This window comes from Hemiscyllium ocellatum, chromosome 9 (assembly GCF_020745735.1).
Source record: "Hemiscyllium ocellatum isolate sHemOce1 chromosome 9, sHemOce1.pat.X.cur, whole genome shotgun sequence".
In the NCBI taxonomy this organism is placed as follows: Eukaryota; Metazoa; Chordata; class Chondrichthyes; order Orectolobiformes; family Hemiscylliidae; genus Hemiscyllium; species Hemiscyllium ocellatum.
In genome coordinates, this window is record NC_083409.1 from 98,434,696 (window position 1) to 98,448,327 (window position 13,632).

Below are 13,632 nucleotides of genomic sequence, written 5' to 3' on the forward strand. Positions count from 1 at the left end.
CCTCCTGAATGTTGCCTCTTCTAGTCTGGCTCATTACATTGCCCTAATTCCAGAAAAGCCTGCTCTCTTGTGGGCTCTATCACAAGCTGTTCCAAAAAGCCATCCTGTAAGCATTCCATGAATTCCATTTCTTTGGATCCACCGGCAACATCATTCACCCAGTCCATTTTCATATTGAAGTCCCCCATGATCACCTTGACCTTGCCTTTCTGACGTGCCCTATCTATTTCCTGGTACAACTTGCACCCCTGGTCCTGATCACTGCTGGGAGGACTGTATGTAACTCCCCTAATGGTTGTTTTTTGCCTTTGTGGTTCCTCAACTCTACCCACACAGACTTTCATCATCTGACCCCATTGCATTCAGTGCCATAGATTTAATTTCATTCTTAACTAACAAGGCAAACCCACCCCCTCTGCCCACCTCCCTGTCTTTTCAATAAGTTGTAAATCCTTGGACGTTTAAATGCCAGTCCTGAAACCCCTGCAATCATGTCGCTGTGATACCTACCATATCATAATCATTCATGATGATTTGTACCGTTAATTCATCTACTTTGTTATGAATATTACGAGCGTTCAGGTAAAGTGCCTTAATGCTAACTTTCTTATCATAATTAAAGATATTGGAAATCATAAGATGTCCTAAGTTATCCTTCCTTTTTGCTGCATTCCTAGTCTGCCTTGAGCTTAAACCCACCTGCACACATATCCAGCTGCTTATCTTTCCATTTAACTCCATTCTCCCTGTCGCTTTCACTTTCCCTTACCCCCCAACTCAGAAATTTAAAGTCCTACTGACTACCCTATTTATCCTTTTCACTAAAATACTGGTTCCAGATTGGTTCAGTTGGAGACCATCCCAACAGTACAGATCCCTTGGTTCCAAAACTGATGCCAATGCCCCATGAAATGGAATCCCTCCTACCCACACACATCCTTAGCCACGTGTTTACTTCCCTAACTTTCTTATCCCTATGCCAATTGGCACATTGCTCGGGCAGTAATCCGGAGATAATGACCCTTGAGGACCTGTAGTTCAACCAGTTCCTCCACCCTAGCTTTGCCTATGTTGTTAGTCCCAAAGTGGACCACAACAATTGGATCCTCCCCCTTTCACTTCAATATCCTTTCAAGCCGGTCGGAGATATCCTGCACCCTGGCACTGAGCAGGTAATACACCATGCGGGACTCCCGATCCTGCTTGCATAGGATACTATCTGTCCCCCTAATTATAGAATCCCCTATAACAACTACTTGTCTTTTTGCTCCCCCCAAATACATTCTTAAGTAATTCCTTAAATTTGAATTCTAACCTCTTGGAGGTAAAGGCTAACATTAGTTTTTTCTTTGCAGTTTGTATGTTATATTAGCTTCGAGGAAAAAGTGAGGTCTGCAGATGCTGGAGATCAGAGCTGAAAATGTGTTGCTGGTTAAAGCGCAGCAGGTCAGGCAGCATCCAAGGAACAGGAAATTCGACGTTTCGAGCATAAGCCTTATGCCCGAAACATTGAATTTCCTGTTCCTTGGATGCTGCCTGACCTGCTGCGCTTTAACCAGCAACACATTTTCAGCATGTTATATTAGCTGTAAGTGATTGATTTATTTGGATCAGAAATCCATTTGCTTCACCATAGCTTTAGTTGCTCCCATTAAAAATATACAATATTTTTCACTTCCGAAGTCCAAATTAGATAATTACAACCTTTCCCTACTGAAATTACTATCTGTCTATAATTCTTTATAACCTCCTCCTCTCATTCATTCAATTTTGTTGTCTGCAAACTTGGACAAAAAACTATCTACTCTTTCATCCAAGTGATCTACATCTATGTTGTTGCCCCAGCATCGATCAACGAAGCGCATATCACATTTGTTGCATGACTTCTATCATTTTCTATCGTCTACCTGAGGTCGACCAGCTCGGCCCATCATTTGAAGTATATCAGTTTCACTGTATTCTTGAAACATTCCTCCTGCGTAATGCATTGTCGATTTAATTACCACTAAATGGGCTGGTAAATTTACTCCCATAGCCAAAGTGCTAGTAGTAACTGTAACATAATATTATTGAAAAACATTGTCAGTCAATGCTTCAAAACTAATTAAAACTATTTTGGTGCAGATAGCAGCTCTGATTCACCTAACACCCCTATCTCAGAGCTGGATCAGAGCACCTGCTGCTAATTGTCATCTCCTGGGCTAATAAGAGCATTCATGGCACAAACCATCAGTGTGACTGGTGCTCACATTGGAAGGCAGAGATACAAAAAGAATGCAGCCACAAGCCTGAGAGTGCCTTGTTTAATATTCAACCAAACTATCAAAATTCAAATATAATTGTATCTTGGACGTCACCCAAATACATTTGGTGTGCTACCAAATGGTGTTGTTCCCAAGACGGTGGGGAGTGGGGGGTACATCAGGTGCCATTAACCAGGGTCTGCTGTGCACAGGTTGGGACTGGGGCTGCTGTGCTTCGGTTGGGAACCTGGAGTTCAATCCAGAAGCAACACTGGGGCCCCTGATTTCTATTCCTGGCTCTGGTTGCACCTGTACATGTTCCACAGGCAACTTGCTCAATTGCAGATTTTTTAGGCTTCCTGAATCATCGGCAGTCTTGCCCAAATTCCTGGATGAGGAAAGAACAGAAAAGGGAACAATCCACAATTGTCAACTGTCTTGTGTATTTGCAATAAAATTAACTTGCACTACTGTTAGATGGACCACAACACATCGGGGAAACTAGTGTGGAACAGGCCAAACCCCCGTTCTATTGAAGGAAATCCAATTACTGTGAAAGACTGAACAAAATTTGTTGAACTTCTCATGAGCATACGCATGGTCCTCATGGCTATGTTAGGCTGCCCAAACACCTTAGAAACAATTCATCATAATTTAGCGTTGGACATTTGTAGGACATTGAATTTTAGGACATTGGGTTGCGCTATGTAGTACTCATTTATCTGATCCATTCATGTTATGAAATATACTTATGAAACCTAAATATTTGCCTGACAGTGTGTATTCAGTGCCATGTATAGTTTTTGAACAGTAGAAAGTCACATGGCAGCAAATGATATATTTTGGCAGATGGTGCTCAGAGTAAGAATCTCTGTTGCAATCTTTGGGTCTTGCTATCACTGTCCAAGATACTGGGCACATAAAGGTCCATATCATAGTGAACATGATGATTATTTCCTTGCTTCATTGGTAATCATTGGTCTGAAACTGAGGTAATGTAAAAACCAGAAAATATGAAATCAGTTTAACCTGGTTGAGTAAAGAAAACAACATGAAAGCCTAAAGATGACAGAAATATAACTTACAAAGTACTGGTACATCTCCTGCAGTGAAAGCAGCTTCAGTCGCTTTTCTATCGGATACATCCATACCAGCATGATGATAACCAACTCCATATATTAACAGATCTATTAAAATTCATGCAAAATTTCACTTGAAATTATTGATTTTTTAAAATATATATAATTTCTTTGACTCAACCATTCAAAATATAAATTTCTTACCTCTAAGCTTTGAATCCTTTATTGAGTTTGTATATTTTTGCAACCTGTTGAAATTAAAAACATTGGACGTATGAATAAATTTAGAAAATTATTTAAACCAAAGAAAAGTCTTTTTTTTTCAAATTCATGATTATTACATCTTCAATTGTATAAATTACGGTGCAGAGAAAGACACATTCGTTTTACTCATCTACAGTGTGCAAGATAGAAAAGGTAGAATCTGCTATGATTCCAGCTGATGTTATTATGAGACTAGTCAGACTCCCAGACTGAAATCTGGCTTGATAAATCATATACTTTTTAAAATTTAACAAAGTGAAACACTGAAACAGAAACACACAATGTTGCATACCTGGTTTTAACAACAAAACAGAAGTTTATTACACAAATGAAAAGATCATAACATAGAATAAAGCAAGCTATAACACAATTTGAAAGATTTTGAAACAGTAAAATCCCATCTATTCCAATGTAATCAATGCAATCCACACCCCCTCAAAACATTTCGGGGAATGTAGCCTGGGCCCTAATTCAGTGAGTGAAACAGCCACACTGCTAAAAATTGGTACACATTTTCAATAAAATCCACTCAATCCCAGGAATCATAGTACTGCTCTTTTTTGTCAATGGTATGAGGAAGTCCACAATTACCTTTGTTTTTGCATTCCGTGGGACGATTTGTCCATGTCCAATAACATGGCCCAGGAAGATCACTTGGGCTTTGGCAAATTCATTTTTAGCCAGGTTTATTACTCAACCTGCCTCCTGAAGTCAATTGAACAAATCTGATATATGTTGCAAATGTTCATTCCATGTGTGACTAAAAATCATCAGCATATCAATATATACAACACAATTGGGAAATCCAGCAATGACCTTATTGGTTAGTCTCTGAAATGTGGCTGGCACATTCTTCACACTAAATAGCATGAGTTTAAATTGATATAGTCTATTTGGCATTACGAAAGCCAAATTGTCTTTGCTCTTTCAGACAAAGATACCTGCCAGTATCCTCTGAGCAAGTTCAACTCAGAAATATAAGTTGCTTGTCCCACCTTTTCAATAGTCTTCCAAATGCGGAATTGGATATGCATCAGTCTTTGTAACTACACTGACTTTGCAATAGTCCACACGTAACCATTGGGTACCATCTGGTATTGGCACCATTACAATGGGTGAGCTCCAGTCACTGTAACTCAATTTGATTATATAATCCCTACAGAATTCCTACAGTGTGTAAAGAGGCCCTTTGGCCCAACAAGTCCACACTGACTCTCCGAAGAGCAACCCACCCAGACCCATTCCCCTACCCCATTACTCTACATTTTACCTCTGATTATTGCACCTAACCCACACATCACTGATGACTATGGGCAATTTAACAGCGCAAATTTACCCAATTAGCACATCTTTGGAATGTGGGAGGAAACCGGAGCACCCGGAAGAAATCCACGCAGATACGGGGAGAATGTGCAAACCCCACACAGAGACTGGAATCGAATCTGAGTCCCTGGCACTGTGAGGCAGCAGTGCTAACCACTGAGCCACCATGCTGCCCAAGGTGCAATCTTGGAGCATGCATTCAATCTCCTCTTGAACCTGCGCCAACTTTCAAGGGTTATACCATGAAAGATGTTGCTTAATCGGAACAGCATCTCCTATATCTATATCATGCATAATTAGGTTAGTACTTCCCAGTTTATTTCCAAACATCATCCCATGCTAAAGTAATAACTTTCAGGTCATTTCGATTTTCTTTGGAAGGTAACTCAATAATTTATCCCAATTTTTGCCAACTTCCGCATTGTCCAATTTAATTTGAGGAATGTCCAATTCAGAATCCTCTGAACTTGGTTCTTCCCTCTGTGTTGTAACCAATAACACGTTCTTCTCTTGCTTTCCTTCCCTGTCAAAATACCTTTTGCACCTATTACATGACACACTCTGTGAGATGTCTTTCTGTCTGGAGTCCTTACCAAATAGTACACCCTACTCAATTTCATTTTGACTTGATAAGGTCCACTCAACCTTGTTTTTAAATGGTCACCAATCACTGGAAGTAACACTAACACTTTATCCCCAATAAGAAAATTGTGAGTTTTTGATTTTTTGTCTGCTTCCTGTTTCAATGGATGCTGTGATACTTTTAATTGCTGTCTAGCCAACTCCTCCACTCTATTTAATCGTTCTCGAAAATTTGACACATAGTCCAAATACGTGGTCTCTAAATTATGACTTACCAATTTCTCCTTAATCATTTTTAGCGGTCCTCTCACTTCACACCCAAAAACTAATTCAAATGGACTGAATTGAGTCGATTTATTTGGTGCATCTCTGATTGCAAAAAGTATAAGCAGAATTACCTTATCCCAATCATCTGGATAGTCTTGACTATAAGCCCTCAACATGGTCTTTAATGTCTGATGCACCTTTCTAGCGCTCCCTATGACTCTGGATGGTACACAGTAATTTTGAATTATTTTATTTCTAAGCTGTCCATAACTTCTGTGAATAATTTTGATGTAAAGTTTGACCCTTAATCTGATTGCATCTCTGTGGGTATCTCGTGAAAAATTTGAGTAATTCCTCTCCAATCCTTTTAGTCATGATATTGCATAATGGAATGGCCTCTGGAAATCTTTAAGCAAAACATACTTACCCTACAGTTAAAATACAAACAAAAGAATTAAGAATTGGTATAACTTTAACTCTATTGGAAAACTCAACAGAATAATAGATTACTTAACTACTAAACAGCAACTGTTCTAATATAGTAACATCCCATAAACACTCCTTTGGCAAAGGCAAATTCAGTAAAAGAGATTGTCTCATACATAGTGTTTCTCCAGTTCAGGAGGAAAGAACACCAAAAGAAAATTCCAGTGGAGAGAGACAACTCCAGTTTTTTGATGTGGCCCAAAGAGGTGCAACCATCTCCACAGCCAACTTTAAAACCCCAACAAGTACTGAAAGTCAGACTAAAACCCTAGTTCTGTGGAAGCCTGACTCTATTCATTCATGCTGCTTCTACTGTTCCAACTTAAAAAAAAAACCCAAAGTCTCAAAGTTGTTTACTTTATTGGCTTCAAACAGAGAGCTCATCAGCCATGGCTCAAAACCTTTCTTCAAAAGCAGGGTAAAATACATACAGACCAAAACTCACATGCCACTAGTTCAAAATCCAACCTCATATAAATCATATTTATATATAAATCACACACTTCACATCATACATCACATTGTCGGGAGTTAAAGAATAATCAACCTGACCAACAATAGCTTTTCCATTTAAAATTTGTGCATGATCTTCCTCATCCCATTACATTTTTTAAAAAGCTTATTTCAATGCAAAATGCACCCTCATAAGCAAAAAGAAAACTTAAAAGCACAGCTGTTTCCAGAAAAAGTTGCTGAAACAAATCACTCGCTCTAAAGTAGTTTATCTATATTACCTGTCATTAAAATACTAGATGTAGGAATAGTTATTGTGATAGTAAGTAAATATTTGCCTTAAGTTCTGATCATGCCAGTTTCTTTTGACTACTTAACATATTTTGATATTATGAACAACTAGTCCCAAAATATAGCCCAGAGTTATTAGAAGGTGACTTTAGTATATCTGTATTTATTTACAATTTTAGTACATCAAAATGTTTCAGTGTTGTATTAAAGTTCAAAATTTTTTCCAAGTTCAAAAATTTGTAAGTTCACTGTACTAAACTTCAAGTCTTTGCTTCAATATGATTCAGGAGAAAAATACTACCTTTGCTTATGATCTGGGGTCATGACGAATTTGGCATCCTTTGCAAGTACGGATGCAGCCTGTTGCACACCTTTCCTTGTAGCACAAAACTGAAAGTTTGAAAAAAACACACTTTCAAAACCACATTTAAAAACTGTACCTTGAAGATAATGGAAGTGAATCAGATTTAAAATAATAAATACCACCAGAGCAGGTTTCTGCTCAGAATATGTCTGTATAATGTTAGCCATTTTGTAATTAAGTGATAGGTCAAACTTGAATTCAGTTTGAGTACTGGAGCAAGGAAATCCAAGTACAACTTTGCGGAGCTTTACTGGTCGAAAGCTTTCATCTATCTTCGTGGCAGTTCCTGGTCCTTTTCCATCTGATAACCATTCTGCAATCTTAGGAAGTAGAACAAAAGATGCACAAATACAAACTGTTCATGGACATCAAGTAAAATTTCAGCACATTAATTTTATCTGATGTGATGTGGATAAACTTACATCCTCAACATTAGGAATTGTTGCAGAAACTGCTACAAATCTCAGTGCCTTATCATTGAACTGATTAAACATACGTGAGACAGCTAACTGAGCTGTTTTCATTCTGCTGACTACAACTTCAAGAGTTGCACCACGACATTCATCTTTCACAACATGTACCTAGAATTATAAACACTTGTTATTTGAAAATGCATAAGTAGTCCTAAAAATTTAATGGAAACAAATAACATGCATTATCTTTAAAATATATTTGCATTTTGAATGTCCAAAGTTCCTTCGAAGTTAAAAACATTGTTAATCAAATCAAAAGAGAGTGAACTATAATTTCACAATATAGACATGATTTAGCCCTTACCTCATCAATAAGGAAAAGTCTCACAAGCTGTACTAATGAATTATCTCTCCATTTTCTCGTCATGGTGTCCCATTTTTCCTTAAAAATAATTTACAATCTGAACACAAATGGCCAAACACATGACTAGACAAAGTGCACTTCTTATAACTTTTGAAAGGAAAACTGATAAACTTCTTGGAGTAAATTTAATTTTGTCAAATGGGTGCAAACAAGTGAATGCTCCACTTCAGCTTCCTCACGAAGTCCCCAGCATTACAGATGCTAGTCTCCCACCAATACAATTCTTGACATCATGTGGAGTAAAATGGCTGGGCCCTGACAACATTGTGGCAATTGTAATGAACTCTTGTGCTCCAGAACTAGTTGCGACCCCAGTAAAGTTGTACCAGTCCAAGTAGAATGATGACATTTTTTAAGGCAAAGTGGAAAGTTTCCCATGTATGCACTGTCCACCAAAAGCAGGCCACACTACCAGAAGGTTGTGGAGGGTTTGGAGAGGGTTACAGAAATGGTTTACCAGGATTTGTCTGGTTTGGAGAGTGTTAGCTATGAAGAGAGATTTGACAAACTTGATTTTTTTTCGCAGCTGCTCTCCATTCAACCTGTCCATAACCTTCATAATCTTACACACCTCAATCATGTGATGATTAAGAGTAGATTGGGATTGGTCAGGTTGAAGGCCTTCTTGACCACCTTATCCACTTGTGTGACTACTTTCAGGGAACTGTGGACCTGTACACTTAGGTCCCTCTCTATGTTATTAAGGATTCTGCCATTTACTTTACACTTCCCTCTTGCATTAGATATCCCAAAATGCATCATCTTGCTTTTGTCCAAATTAAACTCCATATGTCATTGGTCTGCCCAAGTCTCTAGCCTATCTACATCCAGTTGTATCCTCTGCCAATCCTCTTCACTATCCATAGCTCCCCCGATCTTTGTCATTGCAAACTTACTAATCAGGCTAGCAATTTTCTGCTCCAACTATTTCTATATATTACAAACAACAGGGGTACCAGCACTGATCCCACTGGTCACAGGTCTCCTGTCAGAAAAACAACCTTCCACCATTATTATCTATCTTCTTTGACTATCCATCTTGCCAGCTTATTGTGGATCCCATGTGAATACACCTATCAGCATAGCATGAAGGACCTTGTCAAAGGCCTTGTTAAAGTCCATATAGATAATATCTACCACCCTATCTTCACCTTTGTCACTTCCTCAAAAATCTCAATCAGGTTTGTGAGACATGACCTTCTTTGCACAAAGCCATGCTGCCTATCACTAATAAGTCTATATTTTTCCAAGTATGAGTAAATCCTATCCCTAAAGATTTTCTCCAATAATTTCTCTACCTCTGATGTAAGGATCACCAGCCTGTAATTTCCTGGATTACCTTGTTGCCCTTCTTAAACAAAGTAAAAATGCCAGATATTCTCCAGTGCTCTGGGACCTCTGCTGTAGCTAAAAAGGATACAAAGAGTTCATACAAGGTCACAGCGACTTCCTCACTTGTTTCCTTCTCAGATAGATCTCATTAGGTCCTGAGGACTTGTCTACCTTAATTTTTTTTTTAAAAACACCCAACACTGCTTCCTTTTATATGTTGACATGACATAGAATATCAATATGCCCCTCTTGAGATTCATCATCCATCATGTTCTTCTCCTTTGTGAAGACTGATGAAAAATATTTATTAAGAACATAAGCCACTTCCTCTGGCTCCACACATATATTCCCTCCTATGTCTTTGAGTTGTCCCATTATTTCCTTAACTACACTTCTGCTCCTTAGATATGTATAAGACACCTTGGGATTTTCCTCATTCCTGTCTGCTTAAGATTTTTCATGGCCCCTTTTAGTTCTCCTCATTTCTTTTTTTTTGAGTTCTTACCTGCTATCTTTGTATTCTTTGAGGGCTCTGTCTGCTGTTAATTTCCTAAATCATTTTTATGTCTTTTTCTTTTTGATTAAGCTCTCAATTTCTCTGGTCATCCAAGGTTCCCAATTCTTGCCATCATTTTCTGTCATTTTTAGAGGGACATGCTGGTCCTAAACTCTAATCGACTGGTCTTTTAAAAAATTCCCACATGCCAGACATGGATTTATCCTCAAACAATCACCACCAATCTACATTACCCAGTTCCTGCCTAATATTGTGGTAATGAGCCTTCCCACCCAGTTTAGTACTTTCACGAAAGGACTACTCTTATCCTTATAGAGAGTAACTTAAAGCTAACAGAATTATGATCCAAAAATACTCTCCCTTGAAACTTCTATCACCTGTCCAGGCTCATTCCCCAATACCTGGTCTAGTCTGGCCTTTTCCTTAATTGGACTGCAGCATGCATCACATTTCACATTTTATAAAATTTCATACAATTTATTGAGTTGTTCAGGACAGATACCTACGGGAGTAGTTATGATAATATGAGTGTCCTGAATTTCAAAATAGTCATCCATCTCTGTGTCTCCAGTTAGCTCTTTACAGTTCAGTCCAATAGGTCCAAACTTTTCTTTCCAATCTTCATTTCGCTGATTACATAAAGCTTTGATTGGAGCCACTAAGAAAACAAAAGATTTCATCAGATACTATAAAGAAGAGTCATGGAAACAAATTGGACAAGTTTCCTGTAAAATTAATACAAAATACACAATAAGCTTATTGCTCACTATATTATTCTACCCAATTTGTATTATTCTTCAAATTACATATTTTACCCTACCTCTAACAAGTGGCAAAGGGGGCAAGTTAATTACAAATAGGTTTATGAAAATTGTCCTAAATTGTCAGAGCAAGTACAGTAAATTATTTCAATGTTTGTTAAAAATAACATTTCACCTCAAACTAGTAAAAACAATAAGCTCAAATCAAAAGGTCAAGTTCTTGATATCAGTCAAATAGTTAAACAGTAATAATTGGTAGAAACTATGTAGGTTTTGACTCATAAAACAAGTTGAAAAATATGTTGCTGGAAAAGCGCAGCAGGTCAGGCAGCATCCAAGGAGCAGGAGAATCGGCGTTTCGGGCATAAGCCCTTCCTCAAGTTGTCCAGCTCAGCTTATGAGTCATGTAGTGGTGCCTAACAGAAGGGGAAAGTATGTCCTTAAAATGGGAAACAGTGACACATAAGCAAAATTTCACCTTCTGAAAATGACATCAATTTCAGTTTGCTTAAGTCGATTTGGCAACTTAAGAATTATTTAACCGATTGATTAAACATGGATGCCACCAGACTGCGTTCCTCAACAAGCTTAATTGAGTTTTTAATGTATGTTATTTTGATAATAGCTACTGACCAAATTATGATAGGTAACATTCATGTTGGTCAATAACTCTTTATTTGGGTCTTGAAACTGTGTTATTTCTTATCGGTACACAAACAGAAGTATTTGTTCAAATACTCTATTTTATTTTAATTGCAACTTTTTCTAGTTTAGAATAAATCTTTCAATATCACTTAAAATAGTGATTGAAGATCTGGGCAAGTGCAATAAGATGCATGCTAATCCTGCACAGCAAGATTTAAAATCCTTCATTATGTTTACAAGTTTGTGTTTTCCATACATACATGTAACAATATATCCAGACAAACATGTAACAATATATAAATCAATTATCCTGATAGAAAGTTTAGTTGAGGAATAAATAAAATTGGAAATATTTAATTTCTTTTGCAGTTTGAAGTGATGGAATAAATGTAACCAAAGAGCTCTGTTTATTGGGAAATAAATTCCTAGTAAGAATCATTTATAGTTACAGTGATTGTGGTAGAAAAGTGCTTTGCATTGTTCCAAGCACCAAACTTTAGCTGAGATGTTAAACTGAGGCGCAGCTGGCAGTTCAGGTGGACTTAAAGACTTTTAAGATGGAGTTATTCTACTCTCAGGGGCATTTCTCAATCAACTAATTGTTCAACTAAAATTATCCATTAATTCAACCCAATGTAAATACGATGGCTCCATGTTTTCAAATTACACAAAGCTGTCTGTGAGTTGTGTGCAGACATGCTTCAATGTGATTTTTTTTCAAGTTGAATGAGTGTGCGCATGCACAGCAGATGAAGTAGCGTGGATAAATTTAAGATTATCCAAAATAAAAACCATAAGAATTGTGAATGCAGTAAATCAGAAACGAAAACAAAAATTGTTGGAAAAGCTCAGCAGGTCTGGCGACATCTGTGGAGAGAAATCAGAGTTAACATTTCGGGTTGAGTCACCCTTCCTCCAAGTTCTGAAGAATCACAGAATCCTTACAGTGTGGAAGCAGGCCACTCAGCCCATTGAGTCCACATTGCTACTCTCCAAACAGATATCGTCCCCAGAACTTTCCCCCACTCCATCCCTGCATTTCCTATCACCAATCCACCGAGGCAGCACACCCCTGGACACTATGGCAATTTAGCATGGCCAATCCACCTCGCCTGCACATCTTTTGGACTGTAGGAGGAAACCACAGCATCCAGCAGAAACCCACACAAACAAAGTGAGAATGAGCAAACTCCACACAGTCACCCAAGAGTGAAATTGAACCTGGATCCCTGGTGGTGTGAGACAGCAGTGATAATCACTGAGCCACTGGGCTACCCACAGCAGGATCACTCAGCTTGAAACAATAACTCTGAATCCTCTCTACAGATGCTTCCAGACCTGCTGAGCTTTTCCAGCAATTTCTGTTTTTGTTTGAGATTATCTATGTTGGTAGCAAAAGCAGCAAAGAAGATAATTATCTGAATTCTGACAGACTGGGGAAGGAGGAGGTGCAAAACAGACCGAAGTGGCCTTGTACACCAGTAGCTGGGACTAAGCATCCAAGTGCAACAGGTGGTGAAGAAGGCAAATGGCATGTTGGCCTTCGTAGCATGAGGATTCAAATACAGGAGCAGGGATATCTTCCTGCAATTGCACAGAGCTTTGTGAGACCACATTGGATGTGTTGTGTTTCTGCTTTCCTTATCTGAGGAAGGATGTTCTGGCTGTAGAGGGAATGCAATAAAGGTTTACTAGACTGATTTGTGGGATGACAGGACTAAGAGATTGGATTGGTTTACATATTAACGATCTAGATGATGGAACTGAAGGCATTCTAACTACGTATGCAGATGATACAAAGATAGGTAGAGGGACAGGTAGCATTGAGGAGGCGGGAGGCTACAGAAGGATTTGGACAAGTTAGGAGGTTGGGCAAAGACATGGCAGATGGAGTACAATGTGGGAAAGTAAGAGGTCATGTACTTTGGTAGGAAGAATAGAGGACTATTTTTTGAATGGGGAGAAAATTCAGAAGTCTGAAGTGCAAGAGACTTGGGCGTTTTAGTCCAGGATCCTCTCAAGGTAAACTTGCAGGTTGAATCAGTTGTTCGGAAGGCAAATGCAATAATGGCATTTATTTTAAGAGGGCTTGAATGTACAAGCAGGGATGTACTTCTGAGGGTCTGTAAGGCTCTGGTCAGATCACATTTGGAGTATTTTGAGCAGTTTTGGGCATCATATCTCAGGA

The 13,632-nt window shown here is 38.4% G+C and overlaps 1 protein-coding gene across 1 annotated transcript in view; it reads right to left on the reverse strand.

The window, feature by feature from the left end:
• hfm1 (helicase for meiosis 1) overlaps positions 1–13,632 on the reverse strand; it is a 192,005-nt gene that overhangs the window by 120,824 nt on the left and 57,549 nt on the right. The window contains exons 7-14 of the mRNA XM_060829604.1: positions 10,545–10,696; positions 8,130–8,207; positions 7,775–7,933; positions 7,472–7,672; positions 7,290–7,378; positions 3,527–3,570; positions 3,329–3,430; positions 1,908–2,053 (exon numbers count right to left, since the gene is read on the reverse strand). Of these exons, the coding sequence (XP_060685587.1) occupies positions 1,908–2,053; positions 3,329–3,430; positions 3,527–3,570; positions 7,290–7,378; positions 7,472–7,672; positions 7,775–7,933; positions 8,130–8,207; positions 10,545–10,696 (971 nt within the window). The remainder of the gene's footprint in view (positions 1–1,907; positions 2,054–3,328; positions 3,431–3,526; positions 3,571–7,289; positions 7,379–7,471; positions 7,673–7,774; positions 7,934–8,129; positions 8,208–10,544; positions 10,697–13,632) is intronic.